Source organism: Malus domestica, chromosome 12 (assembly GCF_042453785.1).
Source record: "Malus domestica chromosome 12, GDT2T_hap1".
Taxonomy (NCBI): Eukaryota; Viridiplantae; Streptophyta; class Magnoliopsida; order Rosales; family Rosaceae; genus Malus; species Malus domestica.
The window spans coordinates 7,431,121-7,452,096 of NC_091672.1; the positions used below are offsets into that span (position 1 = coordinate 7,431,121).

General features: G+C 39.7%; 1 protein-coding gene and 1 long non-coding RNA gene across 2 annotated transcripts; both read left to right on the plus strand.

Moving 5' to 3' along the window:
• Positions 1-1,660: 1,660 nt before the first annotated feature.
• Positions 1,661-2,318, plus strand: LOC139189954 (uncharacterized). The gene is made up of 2 exons (XR_011573761.1): positions 1,661-1,812; positions 1,942-2,318. It is a non-coding gene; the product is annotated as an uncharacterized lncRNA (long non-coding RNA).
• Positions 2,319-3,001: 683 nt separating this feature from the next.
• Positions 3,002-13,758, plus strand: LOC103428201 (F-box/FBD/LRR-repeat protein At5g22700-like). Its single transcript, XM_070809878.1, has 5 exons — positions 3,002-3,278; positions 4,643-5,617; positions 5,708-5,857; positions 6,822-7,050; positions 13,477-13,758. The coding sequence occupies exons 1-5, from the start codon at positions 3,273-3,275 to the stop codon at positions 13,557-13,559; spliced, it is 1,443 nt and encodes a 480-aa protein (XP_070665979.1). The 5' UTR covers positions 3,002-3,272; the 3' UTR covers positions 13,560-13,758.
• Positions 13,759-20,976: the final 7,218 nt, after the last annotated feature.

A 20,976-nucleotide genomic window follows, 5' to 3' on the forward strand; every position in this document is an offset into this window, starting at 1 on the left:
AAAGGACCTTGATCAAAAATTGAAAAGTAATAAGGTTTTAATCAATAGAGTAGTAAAAATAAGGATGAAAACCTAATTACTCCTAAAGACAATCACAATTCCTAAAGGTTCCTTTACGGATAGTCGATGTCTAGTTGATTATTTAAACGACTTGGAACTTTGTTTAAGGACTAAGTGACAATGGAAGACAAGTCACCTTACCCTAATCTCGTTTAGGACATTTCTTCTATACCTTAAATCCTATGGAGTCATTCAATATATTATCTCTATAATATAAAGCCAAAACTCATGACTTAATTAACCTTGCCCTCTTATTAATTAATTAAAATGGAGTTGTTACATAATATCCAGTATTACAAAATGATAGTGTTATTCACACACCATTTTTTACCTCCTACACACCATTTTTTACCTCCTACGCACCCTTGTTAATTTTAGTCCCTTGATCTTTTTTAATTCATTTGATCCAACAGCCAAAAATTAAGATGGGTGTATGAGAGGTAAAAATGGGTGTGTGCAGAGCACCACCCATTACGAAATTGGCATTTAGGGCATAACTCCATCAACATATCCATCATGCTGGGTTATATCGAAGCAAGTTTATACTAATACATTAACATTTTAATTCAAATTATGCTAAAATATTCTTCACTAGATATGATTAAGTAGGCAAATGCAACATAACGAGCCTTGCCGAGTGGGTTGTGGTATCGACGAATACAAAAGTCATCCGACCTATGTGGAATTGAAGTCTGTAGAGATTTTGAACTACTTGGGAGTACCAAAATCTAAACCTACAATCTTTAATCTCACGTGGGAAGGCTGTGAGACTAGAAGTTCCTACCCTTTTTACAAACCGACGAAAACACTTAAAACCTAACCAGATTCAAAACTCAGCGTTGCCTAGATCTATGCTGGAATAACCCTGCCCTTTTAAAGCTCTTGCATGAAATTAAGGGAGAAAACAAAGAGAAGCATGATAAAATATAGAGCTTTGTTGTGAGATTTGATGCAGGAAAGAGAAGGCTTTGGGCATAGCGGTTTATCTAGCTTTCACGAAGCTACTGACTCTCCAAAGTATTACTTCAAAGAGGTATGTTGTATCTATAATAATGAAAAATATAAGGGAAGACTTGACAAAACAAGAAGAGACGAGAAGACCAAGGGATTCCCTAACTAGGGTTTGAAGAGTTCCTACGTCTATGGATTGAGACCATCGATACACTTGAGAGGTAAAGCACAACAAGTAGAGCGAGCTATATCTAAGTGCTGGAAAACCGCAACCCTCAAGCTTAACCTCCCTCCCCTTGATCATTGCCTCAAGTCCCTCTTCACCTTTAGTTGCCATCTTTACTAGAAGCCCTAACCTCCTTTATTCCACAACTATCCCAAAATACCAGCAACCATGAATGCTTATCTTTCTCACGCCAAATTCGTGGGGTTTATATTTGACGAGGCACTCCGTACCTTGCTACACACCGCAAATTACTGAGGCAAGCCATAATTTATTGTTACAATTACTCATTCATTACTATTTGGAGTTGTTGATTTAAATGAAACATGGGAAATTTTATTTGACCCCATGTAATCTCTCTCTACACCCAACTTACTATTTATACTCATATTAATTTTTATTAAAGAATTAATATCTCTTTAAACCCAGAGTTATTACCTAAACTATCCTCCCAAACCCAGTTCAAAATGTAAAATGATCTTTACACCCATTTATAGCATTTCCCATGGCTGCAAATGCAACCTCCTTCATGTTTCCATGGTCGTCATCCCCGACACATACACATATGCATACACATGGTCTCTCTCTCTCTCTCTCTCTCTCTCTCTCTCTCTCTCTCTCTCTCTCTCTCTCTCTCTCATCACCAACACCAAGTAGTTATAGTAGTTGTGCATCAAATTCAAGTTGTTAAGTGTTTGATGCTTCAGGGATGTTTAGTCTACAGACGGAGTTTTCAAGAAATGGTTGTGTAATGGCGTGAAGAACGAGCATGCAAGACCAAGATGGCGGCCAAGAGGTCCAACAGTACCAATGGTTGTTGGAAGCAGTAATGATGAATCTCAAGTGGGTGTTTCAGTTGGGGGGTGGAGCGGCTTTATCTCGGAATGGACTTGGGTACCTCTGGAGCAAAGTTTGCGCTGATCGACATGCAAGGGACTATCCATGCTGAATGAAAGAGAGAGTACCCTTTGTTTTTTTTGCTTTGAAAAGTTCCACAAACACCAACTTCTCAATTATGTGTTACACCTCAGTAGCCTCAAAGTGCACTGAAAGCTTACAATTGGAAACTAACATTTTTCTTTCACCTTGTCTGGTTGCAACTCCTTATCAACGGCTAATATTGTATAGATGATAGAAGCACTTTCCTCGGACTGAAAAAAACTTGTTTTTCTCTATAAAAGTTATAGGGTTTTAGCCGAAATGAACAAAAGATAAACAAGGAGTCATGATGGAGTTTAATTATAATGTGTGGGTTTATTGATAAATTTTAGTTTTATTATTAATTTCATCTTGTACTTAATGGTAATTATGCAATGGGATAAAAAAGATAATTAACATCTAAAATTTAAGCTGAGAGTAGAAAAATGTTACATGAGTTCAAATAAAATTTTCCTTTACACAATCATACTTTTATATAATCGATTTTCCAATTTTTTTTAACGATTATAAGTCAAATATCCTTTAGCCAAAATAATGTCAATGAGTTCAAAGTTAGGAATTTGAGTAATTCTAGGTATATCAACTTTTTAAAAGGAAAACTAATGAAAATAGTTTGAAAACTTTGAGTTTTAATGATAAGGACAAAATAAATGGTAAAGTGAATAGTATAAGGTTTGACTTTTTAGTGTAAAAATGTGGTTTTTCGTTAAAGTAAACAGTACCGTGGACTTTTCGTTACAACTACCCTTTTTAAATCCAATTTGTAAATCATAGATCTGCCATATAATATACAAAATTTACCTTAGTTTAAAAAGTTGGTGTACTAGCATTGCAGGGCTGAAATGCAATTTTCCCAAAAAAAGAACAAAAGAACAGAACAGGCAAACAGTTGCGAACCTTGGACTGGACAGAGGCTGTCATCACTCAGCAAAACACCATCGAGAAAGGGACGGGCTGAAGCTTTTGTTGGGTGCTCGAATTCGATCCAAAGCCTCGATCTTTAGCCAAATCTAAATCCATTGAGCCATAAAGCCTTGATCTTTCACTGCCGATAAACTCGCTGACGAGTTTTGGTCATAACCCAGAAGAGCAAAAAGCAATGCAGGTAAGAAATTCTTCGCCCTGAAATTAAATTAAATGAATTACTTGTATAGTTTTTGTTTTTATTTTTTTGAATTTTTTGTAATATACAATGACAACAAACATTCTTCTTATTAAAAAATAAAAAATAAAAAATAAAAAAAGAGGAATTTTAACAATTCTTGTTTTTAAAAAATGAACATTTTAAAATTTAAAACAAAAATAAGGTTTTTTTTTGGCAGTGAATTAGAACCCTTCAATTCCATATAATCCAATATTCCATAAGATTTTATCAATCCGTTGTGAAAATTGTTGTTTCAGCAGGGAAGCACTTTCAGACTTGCTTTAGCCTCCTCAATTGGAGAAGCTACAAACTGAATAGTAATGTGATACCAAGAAATTCAATCCTTGTTAAACCAAGTCACTAACTTTTGTAGGAAAAGAGCAGTTTGGAGCCAGTAAGGTTAGGATATATGTAAACTTTATTGGGGATAGCCATGATAGAAGGAGAATTCAATATGTCAATGATATTACCAGATTTAACTTGCCACATTGTCCCGCCTGTATACAGTTTTTGCCCTGCAAAGAATGCTTGTCCATGCCCAAGAAGCTCTATAACCCTGTGTTTAGAGTTAGGGCCTACTTCATAATGCTTTCTCTGGCACAGGAAGAGCCTATTTCATAGAGCTTCCCTGCATATGTGATACCGTATGTATTCCTTGATTTACTGTTATATTGAGCCATTCTTATAAAGATTCACCTCTTAAAAACCTGTTAAGCTTGAAAGGACTTTTGAACCAATTTACCAACAAAAATAAATTGATAGGGGGTAGGGGATGCCTGCTTAACAAAAGAACTCCTTACAGAATCCATAGAAAATGAAAAAGCTTCCAAAATCTTCATCTCTTTTGCTCTTCACGCTGCCGTTCCTGAGCATTTAATACCACCACAACTGCATACTATCCAAGCACTTGATCAGTTAGTAGCTGTAAAAACAACGTGAGTTTAATGAAGGAAACAGGGTGTCAACCAACTTCTTAATTTTCCCAAGACAAGGTATAAAATTATAAAAAGTGCACATTTATTTTCCAGATCTTACTATTATTCTAGCAGCATTTTTTCTTGTTTGCTTCCATAAATTTCAAAGTTTGGTTGTGTTCAGTTTGATTTCCTAATTGTTGTCATAGTTGTGTTGGTTATTGTATTTCTTAAATCAATCTAATAATTTAAGAGAATGACAACAAAGAAGTGTTCGGTTTGGTTTTCTAATTGTTTTCATAGTTTTGGTTATTCTATTTCTTAAATCAATCTAGTAATTTAAGAGAATGACGACAGAGAGAAGATTACGTTGTAATACTCTGACCTTTTCTTTTTATCTTTTGTTTTTAGCTCGATTCAAAGTGTGATTACAACTCGAGAAAGAGAAAAGAAAATAAGTATGACTACAACTTGGCAGACCGAATCAGTGAGTTGACTGATGAACTTCTTGTTAGTTTACTGACCCTCTTGCCGCTAAAGGAAGCAGCAGCTACTAGTATCCTTTCTAAGCGATGGCATTATGTGTGGCGGTATGTGTTGGCATCTACAAGGACTCTTAACTTTGATGCCGGGAAAACATTATGCAATTTGATTGACCTCAATCGAGACGAACGAGAACAGAAAATCTGTAAGTATGTTGATTGGGTGAATAGTGTGGTGGAGCAGCATACTTGGCCAAACGTTGAACGATTCAGAGTTGCTTTTGATTTAGATGATAGGTTTTCAAATTCCATTAATAAATGGATTCAATTTGCACTGAAAAAGAGAGCTCAAGTTCTTGAGTTGGACTTCTCAGAAGATGGTGTTTATCGTCGACGGAAATCATGCTATAATTTTCCCCATGAACTTTTAGGTATTGAAAGAGGCTCTGCTTCTACAGCCTTGTATTGTGATATTCTGAGCCTAAACCCTTGTGTATACCTTGGCTTTAAGTCACTCAAAGTTCTTCATTTCAGTTATGTTGATGTGGGTCAAGAAGTTCTTGAATACTTCTTATCTAATTGTCCAGTTCTTGAACGATTATCAGTGTTCCATGCCCCAAATTTGTTAAATCTAAGGGTTGTTGGTCCATCAATTGCATTGAAGTGCTTAGATATTGAACGATGTGGAAATATTGAAAGCGTTGAGATTTGTAATGCAAACCTTGTTTCATTTAATTATGTTGGAAATGAGTTCCACTTGCTTGTTAGGAATGTACCGCGGCTTAGTCAGGTATCCATCTCTGAGAACTGTATCTGCAATAATTTCATAGAGGTAGTCTTCACCCAACTTTCGGGGTGTCTTTCTCATCTAGAGATTCTCAAACTGACTGGTGAAGAAATAGTGGTGAGTACTTGGTGTATATAATTATCATGTGTCGATTTCCCATATATTTGTTGAATTACGTTGGTTCCTTACTTTTTGTTTGGCTTTCAGTCGTACAAGAGGGATCGAGTATTTCCTATACTAGCAAATCTAAAGCATTTGGAATTAATAATGGGAGAAGATGATGCTTCTGCTCTTCTTCAACTAACTTGCTTCATGAGGGCATCTCCTTGCTTGCACAGACTTGTGTTATACTTGAAGGTATGGATTTTCTGATGCAGTAAAGCTTGGTTTTATATGTGAACATTGGGTGATTGTATTAATGAGATTGATTAGCTGGCTTTGAAATTTTAGTACCATGCTGTTATGTGATGCATCTTTTACTTTCATTATGAAACATACATTGTTTTTCATATAAAATGGCAAAGTCATGTTTACCACTGTAATGAAACGAGGTAAACGGATCATATGTTTCTAGAACCTAATTCAAGTATTCTTCAATTGATAACTATTATCTTGTTAACTTGAAGTTGGGGGCGTGCACACACACACACACATACTTATAATGCCCTTATACAGTTGGAGTGACCCTTTGGTATGCTAGACTCTTTAGGTTGAACTTCTGTGTTACCATTATTTCTTCGACCCTTTTTACTGCTGTGTGTTAGATCCTGTTAGATCATTTTGCCTATATATACGTTTTTACTTTGTAGCTGATCAAGCTAATCTAATTTTTGGTGAAATGGATGTTAGGGTGGTTTCTATAATGAACATTTTACAGGGTATTGTGGATCTGTGTTTACAAACATCAGTTTCAAGTTTCAACTTCGTAGATCTTTTTCTTCCATTCCATCCACTGCCGATTCTGAAGAACAAAAAACGTACCAAATAGATTGAACTTTGGTGTCTAGTGGACTGTTAGTGGTAACTGGAAGCTGTGGATTGTGTTTTTGTCCTAATAATGTCCTTGAGTCCTTGGTTTTTGGTACAACCCATTGAGCGGAACACAGGACAGAACTAAAAGAAGATCTTTAAAATGACAAGTTGTTCCTTTTTTCTTTCGTTTTTAAACTCATGGTTAGCCTGTCCTGCCACTGTTTCATATTCGAATATGTATGAAGACTTGTAAGTTTAATGGTTAATAATTTTATCTGGTAGCTAAACTCAACGGAATTTCGAATTTCCTGTTGCATGTACACACTAAATTGTTGTTTCCTTGCTGCAGAAGGAGTACGCAACATCCAAGAGACGGGAAATAAAATATAAGAAGGCCCCCAAATGCTTCCATAATCACCTCAAGGTATTGGAACTGGTAGGGTATGTTGGTCACACGAGTGAGTTAGAACTTGTCAAGTTCTTTGCAAAGACTGCTGTTAAACTGGAGAAAATTGTGATGAAAGGAAACGAGGAGGACCAACAACAACAACAACAACAACAAAGCCTTTTCCCACTAAGTGGGGTCGGCTATATGAATCCTAGAACGCCATTGCGCTCGGTTTTGTGTCATGTCCTCCGTTAGATCCAAGTACTCTAAGTTTTTTCTTAGAGTCTCTTCCAAAGTTGTCCTAGGTCTTCCTCTACCCCTTCGGCCCTGAACCTCTGTCCCGTAGTCACATCTTCGAACCGGAGCGTTAGTCGGCCTTCTTTGCACATGTTCAAAATCACCGGAGCCGATTTTCTCTCATATTTCCTACAATTTCAGCTACTCCTACTTTACCTCGGATATCCTCATTCCCAATCTTATCCTTTCTCGTGTGCCCACACATCCCACGAAGCATCCTCATCTCCGCTACACCCATTTTGTGTACGTGTTGATGCTTCACCACCCAACATTCTGTGCCATACAACATCGCTAGCCTTATTGCCGTCCTATAAAATTTTCCCTTGAGCTTCAGTGGCCTACGACGGTCACACAACACGCCGGATGCACTCTTTCCATCCAGCTCGTATTCTATGGTTGAGATCTCCATCTAATTCTCCGTTCTCTTGCAAGATAGATCCTAGGTAGCGAAAACGATCGCTTTTTGTGATCTTCGCTAGATTGCTCCGGTCATTAGTGTGGATAAGTATATAAATGGATAGAGATAGGAAAGCAAACACAAGATGTACGTGGTTCACCCAGATTGGCTACGTCCACGGAATAGAAGAGTTCTCATTAATTGTGAAGGGTTTACACAAGTACATAGGTTCAAGCTCTCATTTAGTGAGTACAAGTGAATGATTTAGTACAAATGACATTAGGAAATATTGTGGGAGAATGATCTCGTAATCACGAAACTTCTAAGTATCGGAGTGTGGTGTCGTCTTGACTTGCCTTATCTGTCTCATAGGTAGATGTGGCATCTTCTCTGGAAGTACTCTTCCTCCATCCAGGGGTGGTATCTTTAACTGGTGGAGATGCACAAGGTAATGTATCAATTTCACTTGAAGCTTACTTGTAGTTTCAGGCTTGGTCAAGCGCGATACAAACCATGTAGTAGGAGTCCCCCAAGTCGCCGAGCTAGGGGGTCTGCTGAAAGAGGTGACAGACAAGGTAAGCAATCAGAGCTCCGACTGATTGTTCACCTTCTCCCCATCTTGCAGCAGCATGAAGGATAAAGAGAAGAAAAATGAGAAGAGATGATATGAGATACTTTTGCTTTTGAAGAAGTAACTTTCCACAGGCTTATTCTTGAACTGAGCTGGAGGGTTTTCTGGTTTCCTCCAGAGTATAAGGCCGACTGAAGAATTTGAGGGTCAAAACAAGTCCATCAAATCTAGAGTACGTTCCACCCTGCTGATATGGGATACTTTTGCTTTTGACAGAGTAATGAATGTATCGGCACGTGTGCTGTTACGCTTGTCTCCACATGCTTCCTTGTATCCTTCGCACTTGCCCTATCTGTTCCTCAAGCAGATGCGGAATCTTCCCTGGAAACATAAGATGTTGAAGATGAGTACTCGAGAGCAATGCCAGGTAAGTGATCAAGTAAGGGGTTCCAGGCAGTCAGTTCCTGGCTGGAAGCTTGATTCCAAGTGCTGACTGATTGCTCTCTTTCTCCTTGTCTTGCAGGTAAAAACAAGGCCAAAAGAAAAGACAGGGAAAAAGCATGATATGGGATACTCTTGCTTTTAACCCTGATGATATGAGATATTCTTGCTCTAGTATAGCTTGTTTGCAGAGGTATTATCGGGGGGAAAGAAAGCTGAATATTTCGAAAGGCTTCGTTGGGAATGCCCTCTCAGATATGATGAAGGGTTGAGCATTTTTGCAGGTCTGCCTGTCCGTTGGGGATGGAGGTCGACATATATAGGAGTCTCCCTAACAACAAGTAGTAATGCTATTCCTTTACCCTGCTTGGTCATAGCACGGTAGTGGGAGCTGCCAGTTTCACATGTTTTAACTCTGTCAGAGCACTTTGAAAAAGTGGTCTGTGGTATCTGGCTCTCGAGATTCGGAGAACGATGCCTCTTCGATTTTTGAGAAAGCAATCATGCTGGGGGTATGACTCTCGAGATTCGGAGAGCAATGTCTCTTCGATTTTTGAGGAAGTAATCATGTTGGGAGTCTGGCTCTCGAGATTCGGAGGGCGGTGCCTCTTCGATTTTGGAGCAAGCAATCTTGTTGGGAGTGTTGTCTCGAATGTGAGTAAAGGTTGGGCATGTTTGCTAGTCTACCTTGCCACGAAGCACAAAGGTTGACACACAGGGACTTTCCAATTATCCAGCAATGGTACTGTTCCTTTACCCTCTCTTCGATTTTGAGAAAGTAGTCATGTTGGGAGTCTGGCTCTCGAGATTCGGAGGACGGTGCCTCTTCGATTTTGGAGCAAGCAATCTTATTGGGAGTGTTTTCTCGAATGTGAATAAAGATTGGGCATGTTTGCTAGTCTACCTTGCCACGAAGCACAGAGGTTGACACACAGGGACTTTCCAATTATCCAGCAGTGGTACTGTTCCTTTACAGTTGTGGGTAATAATATGGTAGCTAGACCTTCAAAATTTATGTGTCTAAACTTTTGTTAATGCTGTTTCTTTGCTATTCTTTTACCTTTCTTGGTCAGAGCGATGTAGTGGGAGCTGCAAGCTTCACGTGCTCAACTTTGGCAGAGAACTTTGACAAGTTATTTGTGGTACCCATGAGCTATTGTTGCGTGTGGGAAGTGGGTGATTGAACAGTAAGATTCATGTGCTTTCTACTTCACCAGAAGTCTTCGACAGAATGCCCATAATTTCTGCAAAGCTGAGTGTGCGTGTGACAGGTGCTGACAAGGCTAGAAAAGTAGGTGCCTCTTCGATTTCTGAGATCGGCCCTCGTGGTCTCTGAGCAGCCCAGCTTTTGAGAAAGCGAGCGCCTCTTCGATTGATTCGGAGAACGATGCCTCATCGATTTTTGAGAAAGCAATCATGCTGGGGGTCTGGCTCTCGAGATTCGGGGAGCAGTGTCTCTTCGATTTTTGAGAAAGTAATCATGTTGGGAGTCTGGCTCTCGAGATTCGGAGGACGGTGCCTCTTCGATTTTGGAGCAAGCAATCTTGTTGGGAGTGTTTTCTCGAATGTGAGTAAAGGTTGGGCATGTTTGCTAGTCTACCTTGCCACGAAGCACAGAGGTTGACACACAGGGACTTTCCAATTATCCAGCAATGGTACTGTTCCTTTACCCTCTCTTCGATTTTTAAGAAAGTAGTCATGTTGGGAGTCTGGCTCTCGAGATTCGGAGGACGGTGCCTCTTCGATTTTGGAGCAAGCAATCTTATTGGGAGTGTTTTCTCGAATGTGAGTAAAGGTTGGGCATGTTTGCTAGTCTACCTTGCCACGAAGCACAGAGGTTGACACACAGGGACTTTCCAATTATCCAGCAGTGGTACTGTTCCTTTACCCTTGTGGGTAATAATATGGTAGCTAGACCTTCAAAATTTATGGGTCTAAACTTTGTTAGTGCTGTTTCTTTGCTATTCTTTTACCCTTCTTGGTCAGAGCGATGTAGTGGGAGCTGCAAGCTTCACGTGCTCAACTTTGGCAGAGAACTTTGGCAAAGTTATCTGTGGTACCCATGAGCTATTGTTGCGTGTGGGAAGTGGGTGATTGAACAGTAAGATTCATGTGTTTTCTACTTCCCCAGAAGTCTTTGACAGAATGCCCATAATTTCCGCAAAACTGAGTGTGCGTGTGACAGGTGCTGACAAGGCTGGAAAAGGCTGGAAAAGTAGGTGCCTCTTCGATTTCTGAGATCGGCCCTCGTGGTCTCTGGGGAGCCCAGCTTTTGAGAAAGCGAGCGCATCTTCGATTTTTGAGATCGGCCTTCGTGGTCTTTGAGCAGCCCAACTTTTGAGAAAGCAAACGCCTCTTCGATTTCTGAGATCAACCCTCGTGATCTCTAAGCAGCCCAGCTTTTGAGAAAGCAAACGCCTCTTCGATTTCTGAGCAGGCGCCTCTTCGATTTCTGAAGCTTCGTCGAGTGCAGATTTTTATAGGGGCTGGCATTAAGTTCCAAAGCACACTTGAATCTCCACCAGTAGAAGCTTCATTCTTGCACTTCTAAGATCTTGATTTGTCCGACCTCTTCTCTCTTCAACACCTTTGAAAATGTCTGGCCCCTCCGACCGTCGTTTTGACTTGAACCTTGTTGAAGAGGCAACCCCGCCTTCTCCAGACAACATATGGCGCCCATCCTTCGTCTCCCCTACTGGTCCTCTTACCGTTGGGGATTCCGTGATGAAGAATGATATGACCGCTGCGGTGGTGGCCAGGAACCTTCTCACTCCCAAAGATAACAGACTACTTTCCAAACGGTCTGATGAGTTAGCTGTTAAGGATTCGCTGGCTCTCAGTGTTCAGTGTGCAGGTTCTGTGTCTAATATGGCCCAACGCCTATTTGCTCGAACCCGCCAAGTTGAATCATTGGCGGCTGAAGTGATGAGTCTCAAACAGGAGATTAGAGGGCTCAAGCATGAGAATAAACAGTTGCACCGGCTCGCACATGACTATGCTACAAACATGAAGAGGAAGCTTGACCAGATGAAGGAAACTGATGGTCAGGTTTTACTTGATCATCAGAAATTTGTGGGTTTGTTCCAAAGGCATTTATTGCCTTCGTCTTCTGGGGCTGTACCGCGTAATGAAGCTCCAAATGATCAACCTCTGATGCCTCCTCCTTCTAGGGTTCTGTCCAGTACTGAGGCTCCAAATGATCCCCCTCCGGTGCCTTCTCTTTCTGGGGCTCTACCGACTGCTGAGACTTCTCCTAAGCAACCTTTGTGAAGGCTCCCTCTTGTGTGCTTATTTTGACTCATGTATATGTACATATTTGTAGCTTATCGGGGATATCAATAAATAAGTTTTCCTTCATTTCAACGTATTGTGTTAAATACACCAAAGCCTTCTTCGCTAAGTTCTTTGAATTTTCTTTTGTTAAAGCTTGTATGTTGAAGCTTTCTGAGTGGAGCATGTAGGTTGGGGTAGTGTTCCCTTAATTTCCCGAGTGACGAAAACTTCTCGGTTGGAGACTTGGAAAATCCAAGTCACTGAGTGGGATCGGCTATATGAATCTTACATTGTGCTCGATCCTGTGTCATGTCCTTCGTTAGATCCAAGTACTCTAAGTCTTTTCTTAGAGTCTCTTCCAAAGTTTTCCTAGGTCTTCCTCTACCCCTTCGGCCCTGAACCTCTGTCCCATAGTCGCATCTTCTAATCGGAACGTCAGTAGGCCTTCTTTGCACATGTCCAAACCACCGTAACCGATTTTCTCTCATCTTTCCTTCAATTTCGGCTACTCCTACTTTACCCCGGATATCCTCATTCCTAATCTTATCCTTTCTCGTGTGCCCACACATCCAACGAAGCATCCTCATCTCCGCTACACCCATTTTGTGTACGTGTTGATGTTTCACCGCCCAACATTCTGTGCCATACAGCATCGCCGGCCTTGTTGCCGTCCTATAAAATTTTCCCTTGAGCTTCAGTGGCATACGGCGGTCACACAACACGCCGGATGCACTCTTCCACTTCATCCATCCAGCTTGTATTCTATGGTTGAGATCTCCATCTAATTCTCCGTTCTTTTGCAAGATAGATCCTAGGTAACGAAAACGGTCGCTCTTTGGTATTTCTTGATCTCCGATCCTCACCCCTAACTCGTTTTGGCCTCCATTTGCACTGAACTTGCACTCCATATATTCTGTCTTTGATCGGCTTAGGCGAAGACCTTTAGATTCCAACACTTCTCTCCAAAGGTTAAGCTTTGCATTTACCCCTTCCTGAGTTTCATCTATCAACACTATATCGTCTGCGAAAAGCATACACCAAGGAATATCATCTTGAATATGTCGTGTTAACTCATCCATTACCAATGCAAAAAGGTAAGGACTTAAAGATGAGCCTTGATGTAATCCTACAGTTATGGGAAAGCTTTCGGTTTGTCCTTCATGAGTTCTTACAGCAGTCTTTGCTCCTTCATACATATCCTTTATAGCTTGGATATATGCTACTCGTACTCCTTTCTTCTCTAAAATCCTCCAAAGAATGTCTCTTGGGACCCTATCATACGCTTTTTCCAAATCTATAAAGATCATGTGTAAATCCTTTTTCCCATCTCTATATCTTTCCATCAATCTTCGTAAGAGATAGATTGCCTCCATGGTTGAGCGTCCTGGCATAAACCCAAATTGGTTGTCCGAAACCCGTGTCTCTTGCCTTAATCTATGCTCAATGACTCTCTCCCAGAGCTTCATTGTATGACTCATTAGCTTAATACCCCTATAGTTCATGCAATTTTGTACGTCGCCCTTATTCTTGTAGATAGGCACCAAAGTGCTCATTCGCCACTCATTTGGCATCTTCTTCGTTTTCAAAATCCTATTGAAAAGGTCAGTGAGCCATGTTATACCTGTCTCTCCCAAAAGTTTCCACTGTAGAAAGTAGGAGCGCAGTACTTAATTTATCTAGAGATTGTTTCGGTACTTGGCAGTTAACAGTAATATATTAGTTTTTCCATTTTTACCTTATTCGTTATCAAGCCATCCCTAAGCTTCATCAACTCAATTTTGATGTCTAATTCCTCCACTACTACATCAGTTATGCATCCAAGTAGATGACTCAACATCTTGGATTGCTTGACCATTGGGATTGAAAAATGTGAAACAAAATTAATGAAAAGGTTAAAATTTGCTGCTGGATTGACAAAATGTGTTAAATTTTGTGCTATTGAGTTTGAAACGGTACCTTCTTTATCTCTTATTTCCGTTTTTCAGAATGCTGAAGATTTTAGTTACGAAAGCCCTCGCTGCTGCTTGGTCATTTAGTTGACTCCTTGCTGCCAGTCCATTCCAATGCGCTATGTTGTTCAAAAGATGTGAATATAAACTTCCTGAAACCTTTTGTTCTTGTGCTATGTACACTAAGTTGTTTCCTTGCTGCGGTTGTATCAAGTATGCGGAAGAAGAGAAATGAGATTTAAGAAAGCATCGAAATGCTCTTATCGCTATCCCAAGCTAGTGGAAATTGTAGAGTACGATGGTTGCGCAAGTGATTTTGAAATCGTCAACTTCTTGATAGAATGCTGTTGAGCTGGAGAAAATTGTTATTGATCCCACTATTAAGGGTACAAGTCAGCAATATAGTTAGAAATATACTTAGCAAATTTATTAGTATTGATTAGAGTTGTTAGGCTTACTAGTATAAAAACAAAGTGTGTAATTTTCATTCTTTCAATCAATACAAATCATATTTCTCTCTCTAAACTCTCTCTCTCTCTCTCTAACATCTCTGTGTTCATCCTTCTGTTCATCGTTTCTTCTTGATTTTCTCTTCAATTCCCAAACATTTCAATGTAGTTAACATGGTATCAGAGCCACCAGGCTCACGCCATGGATTATGCTCCGCCAACGGTCTCGCGAAAGCATTCAACAAAACGATGTGCAACCTCCTGAAGAAGGTAATCGGCCGAAGAAAGAGAGACTAGCAAGAAAGAATAAGTGAAGCACTTTGGGCATATAGGACGACACATAGAACTCCTACCCAAGCTACGCCTTATTCTCTCGTATATGGCATGGAAGTTGTTCTGCCACTCGAAAGTCAAATCCCCTCACTAAGGATGGCTATACAATAAGGCTTAACTGAAGAGGAAAATGCGAAGCTACGACTTCAAGAGTTAGAAGCACTCAACGAAAGAAGGCTCGAAGCTCAACAACACTTGGAATGATACCAAGCACGGCTGTCTAAGGCATTCAACGAGAAAGTCCGCCCAAGGTCTTTCCAAACTGGAGATCTTGTCTTGGCATTACGAAGGTCTATCATCACAACTCACAAGACAAAAAACAAGTTCACATCAAAGTGGGATGGACCTTACGTAATACAAGAGGTATACACCAATGACGCCTACTTAATCATGGCAAAAGACAACTTAAAGATTGGCCCCATCAATGGTAGATTCTTGAAGCATTACTACCCCTAAACCAAACAGCAAATGCTCCTCGCCTGCACGAGTCTCAACTGCACACGGCACAATGCTCCTCGTCTGCATGAGCCTAAATTGCACACGGCACAACACTCCTTGCTCACATGAGCTTAAAAGGTGACACTCAACGTTCCTTGTTCGCATGAGCTTAAAAGCCAACACTCAATGCTCCTCGCATGCATGAACCTAAACTGCACACGACACAACACTCCTTGTTAACATGAGCTTAAAAGGCGACACTCAACGCTCCTTGTTCGCACAAGCTTAAAAGGCGACACTCAATACTCCTCGCCTACATGAGCCTAAATTGCACACGGCACAAAGCTCCTAGCCTGCATGAGCCTAAATTGCACATGGCACAAAGCTCATCGCCTATATAAGCCTAAATTGCACACGGCAAAATGCTCATCGCCCGTAAGAGCCTACAATGCACATGGCATAAAGCTCTTCGCCTGCACAAGCCTAAACTACACACAGCATAATGCTTCTTGTTCACATGAGTTTAAAAGGCGGCAACAATGCTCCTCATTCGCACGAGCTTAAAATGCGACACCCAATGCTTCTTGTTCGCATGAGCTTAAAAGGCAACACTCAATGCTCCTCACCTACACGAGCCTAAACTGCACACGGCATAATGCTCCTCGCTTGCATGAGCCTAAACTACATGACACAATGCTCCTCGCCTGCATGAGCCTAAACTACATACGGCACAATGCTCCTTGTTAGCACAAGCTTAAAAGGCAACACCCAACACTCTTGGCTCACAATAGCATAAACTATGTACGGCAAAACGAAAAGCAAAATCACCATAAAAATTTCATCACTCCTTTGAACTACGTCATGACTTGATCCCTCCTCAACCGAGGATACATAGGCAATTTAAAACTTTAAAACCTCAATTACAGTCACATCATCAACAAAAACACAAACAGTTTGAAGAATAAAGAGCAAATTCAAGAATGTGAATACTTTATTTCTTTAAGGGAAGAATTTGGCTACAAAGCCATATTACAAAATGAGCAAAAAAAACAAAGACGGCTTCTCCAATAGTTGACAATGTGCTATTCCAAGCCATAGCTGCGCTATGGATGCGATCACCAAGAAGCTCAAACAAAGCCGGCGGATTGTCACGAACATGGTGCGAAAGATTCAAGATAAGAATCATCGATGTACACCTTTTCTTCTTCGTATTTGGTCGACCAAAATATGTCACCTTCTAAGATACTTCAAAAGAACACGACTTGAAATGCATCGAGTTGTCTTTCACAGGAAGAGCAAGCGCTTTAGGGCCAGTCAACGGCGCACAAAGCTTCAACGTTGTTCCCCTATCTTGCAAATCACCTTCCTTCGCAAGAATGGTGATGGTATTGCTCTTAAAGCACTTGAAAAATACCATGGTTGCAACAAAAAAACAAGGCAACATAAGCATAAGAGTGAGGTGGCAAGAAGAAAGAAAATTGCTTCACTAAAACAAAAGACATGAGAGACAAACTTCATGAGCGTTGAAAGATGGCGATGACAAAGTCACAACGACGAAGAGAAATCAGCCACAAAGCTTGAGCAGCACAGCAAAGAGGGCAGCTACAAGATGGTCCTTCAAAGCACGCTACAGTAGCAAAGAAAACCAAAATGCTACGCAATCACACTACGTAACCCCGCAGTGATTACGCAAGCAATTTCTTGCACTACACAGCAACGTCACCGCTGAAGGAAAACTGCGACCAAAAAGCACTACACAGCAAAACCCCACTACAGTCTTTTGCACAGCACCACGTGGTAAAAAGTGACGCAATGCAACAAGCTCCAAGAAAGTAGCCCACATCAGCAACAGCAAGCAACCACGGCAACAACAAGCAGCAAGCACACGACAAGGGTGTTTTGTGACAAAAACACACACCCAATTGTCCTATATATAGGGGTCAATTGCTTCCTAATGTTATAAGGGAGAGTACATACCAAATAGAAAAAGGAAAATCAAAAGAAGGAAGTACATTCCAACCAAAAGAAGGAAGCAAATTCCAACCAAAAAATGGCAAGTTTCAACCAATCTACGAAAGCAGGACGTTTTTTATGATAATTCAACTTTCCAGATGAGTTTTGATGCAAGGCCAATTGGAGAAGGAAGCTAAGAGGCTGATAATCGTTGTGTCCAAATTTCATAATTTTCCCTAAAGCTAAACATTCCAATTTTCAAAGTTAATCCCGCAAAAGTTGTTTTCCAGTCAGAACTGCGCAGCTGTGGGAAAATGACGAGTTGAAGGCTTTCTTGATTTTTCCTAGTGGTGTGCGATATATGCCTAAAACGATAAGAGATAAAACTACGTTTCCCATATTTTTACAGAACTTTCCAGAAGAGAAATCGACCTCAAACTTCACATGAAAATCAGATGACGTGTTTCCCAAACCAAGGACCCAAACCAAAAGGGAAAATACCCTCTTTGCCGTGGAATAGAAAAAGGGAAAGGAAAAAAAATGCAAATCATACTTACCCAAGGACAAGCATTAAATCTTTCCCAAACCTTGAAGGAAATCACCAAAGATTTCCAACACTTTGAAGGAAATCACCCTCATTACCAAAATTGAAGGAGGTTCCTACTTAAGGAAGGAAAAACATTTTTTTTTTTCCTACAACCACAAGGAAAAAAAATTCAAAATACACCAAATGTATTTTGTCAAAATTATGGAAAATCAATATACACAATAAGTATGTGCCGATTTATCCATTTCCAAAATTTCTTTCAAGATCAAGCATCTACGACCCTTGAAGAAATTTTGCATTGCATTCAAGATCAAGCATACGGCCCTTGAAGAAAAGTTTAATTCAAGATTAAGCCTCTACGGCCCTTGAAGAAAATTTTCATTTCTTTCAAAATCAAGCCTCAAAGGCCCTTGAAGAAATGTTTTGTTCAAGATCAAGCATTTACGGCGCTTGAAGAAAATTTTTATTTAATTCAAAACCAAGCTTCAGCGGCCCTTGAAGAAATATTCCGTTCAAGAAATACGCTTCAACGGCCCTTGACGAAATTCATAATTTCAATTCAAAACATATGCCTCTACGGCCCTTGAAGAAGCAAACTAATTCAAGATCAAGGCTCGACGACCCTTGAGTTAGAATATTCACATTACAGGACTTCAAAACATGTTTCCTACATGTGACAAGCACATGCCTACAACATGCCTTGAAGTGGGGGCATTTGTAGACATGTAAATTTCGTTGCATACAAATAATGCATCACAAAGCTCCACATGACATATGACTCATCACAAATGAACAAGTCATCAATGACATGTGGCACAAATCAAGCAAAGGAAGCTCAAAAGCATTCCTAAAATGCCACAAAGGGGAAGAAATCTCCTTAAAATCGGCAAGGGGCCCAATTGCTCCCAAAACCAGAAAGAAAGCTAAATTAACTTCACAAAACAAGCAAGAATTAAATATTGCTCGCAAAATAAGCAAGAAAGCCCTATAATTCGGCCAAGCAAGGGCAAGTGGCTGAAATTAAGACACAAAACATGCCTAAATTCTCCTGTGGACAAATCAAAACACAAATCAAGCCAAATCCACCCAAAGGCACGGCTTTGGAAGTCTATAAATACAAGGTCCCAAGACAAGCACAAGGTCGACAATTTCTATATTCAAGGTCGGCAATTTCTACATTCAAGGTGGACAATTTCTTCATTCAAGGCCGAAATTCTCACAAAAGGAGAACCTCTGCCAAATCTTTGAAGCTAAAACGCTGCGAAAGCTCTCTTCAAAGAACATTCAACCAAAGCCAAAGCTTTCTTTCGACCTAAGCCGAAGCATTCCCTTGAAGAATCAACAAGCACTTGTACCGATTCCTTCAAGACTTTGTTGCAAGCTCAAAATTTGTAACGACATTCTATTCAAGATCAAGTCACCAAGACCCTTGAATCAACAAAATCCTACATCAACATCACCTTTGTCGCAGCCCTAAACCTGAGGTGAAGACCATCCACACATTGTTTAAAGCTCAAAACTTGAAGCAATCGTTCAACTGTTCGACCGAGATCAAGTCATCGCAACCCTTGGATCCACAACCTACGCATCTACATCAAATTTGAAGACTGAATCAGAGGAAAGTTGTAAATAGAGATTGTAACCCTACAAATTCATCAATACAAATCTACTTTGTATACGTGTTCTTGTTTCATTCAATATAGAATTTTCGTGTTTACAGTTGTACATACAAAATTCGTGAAATCTATTCATTTCACACTTAAGCTCTTGTAATCGATGAACCTCAGCATACTCCTGGTTCATGAAATCTATTCATTTCACACTTATTCATATCTTTATTTTTTATTTTTTATTTTTATATTGTGCATGTAGTCTGAATAAACAAAAGCAAGTTTCTAAAAAGGGTGCTCATTTCACACTTTCGTGTTTAGAAAGTTAGGTTGATATAATATTTGTTCTAAAACAAGTTTCTAAAAAGGGTGCTCATTTACTTATTTTATTGTATTTCAGCAATTCTTCACTTATTAATTAATTTCATAATCATATTACTTTGTCATTATCATATAAAACTAAAAAAGTTTTTGCTTTTTCGTTGCAAAAATTACTCGATAGTGAAGTAATATTATGGCACATAACAAGTAGTTTGTAATAGTTCCAATTTAAATAATTTATCTCCCATTCCGTTATTTTTAACATATTACGTAAATACCAAAATTTGAAACTCTCGTATCTACTATCCCATAGCAATTCAGTATGTTGCTTATTTAGTTTTAAAGGTAATTACGTTTTTTTATTTTTAGAATGATTCCTACTTTCACCTTATTCCTTATAAGTATTGAGCCACATGCCTTAAACTTAACTCCATCAAATACATCATTCTCTGAGAACATTAAAAGTTACTCGTTCTTCGAAGCATGGCCGGAATAAACATCTTTCCAATTGCGGTAGTTTTGTTTTTGGTGAGTAACACATTTCCGATGTTGGAGGCAATAGATGAGAAGGCTTTAGCTGAGTGCAAAAAACATTTCTCCATAAAGTATGCACACGATGCATACAACTACATTTTTCACGGACAATCGATTAGTGACAAAAGTTGTCGAGCTTCTGTTCATCTTGGTTGATGAGTGTTGCTGACTAGTCAGACAAGCACGTATATAGATTTTAAATTGCAGGTTATTCCACCTGCTACCAATTTCACCTCCAACCCAAAAAAAAACCCTTCCAGCTGGCCAAATGGAATAAGGCAAGTGGTGGGCCAACACCAGCCCGTCCAAAAGTCTGAGCAAGATAAGCTCGACCTTGTGCCAGAAGGCAAGCTGATGTCAGTTGCCTTTTTTTTTTTTTGTCGTACATGTGTAATGCACGTTGGACAAACGGCTAGTGGCTAATAGCAACTGCATGGGTGGGCCCCACTGCAGCAAACCAATAATAGAGCCCAAAGACTCCATGACGTGGCTTGCTGTGAGTCGTTGGATTTCCAACGGCTAGATGATCTTAACCATTAGATTTCCAATGAAAAAAAAAATAGAAAATGTTGCTATTGGGACACGTGGCACATTTTGGTGTGTCTGATTTCATATCAGTTTGAAAATCAACTGCCAAGATTAATCGAATGGTAAAGAAATTTTAAAAAATAGGAAAAATAAGGGGAAAAAATTAGGAATTTTTTTTATATTGTTATTCTATAAATACCCAACCATCTTCTTCATTTCCCCATCACGACTCAATAAATTCAAAACTAATTTATTCCTCCATCTACCTTTTCGTGCAAATATATTGTTGCATTAAAAATGACAAATAGATACTAGCGTATAGATACTTTAGGTTGTATATGTCTCTTTACTGCAATTGAGGAAATTAATCATGCCTATTCTTAGATTCCCTGAATTCTCCTTCCCCTAACAACTAACTATTTAACACGCCAACTCTTTCGTTCTATTGAAGCCTACACGAACTTATAATAGACTT

Bases quoted from the DNA above. Each gene is read 5' to 3' on its own strand.
- LOC103428201 (XM_070809878.1), top strand. The intron at 5,618-5,707 runs GTGAGTACTTGG...TTTGGCTTTCAG, and splicing joins TGACTGGTGAAGAAATAGTG to TCGTACAAGAGGGATCGAGT. The intron at 5,858-6,821 runs GTATGGATTTTC...TCCTTGCTGCAG, and splicing joins GACTTGTGTTATACTTGAAG to AAGGAGTACGCAACATCCAA.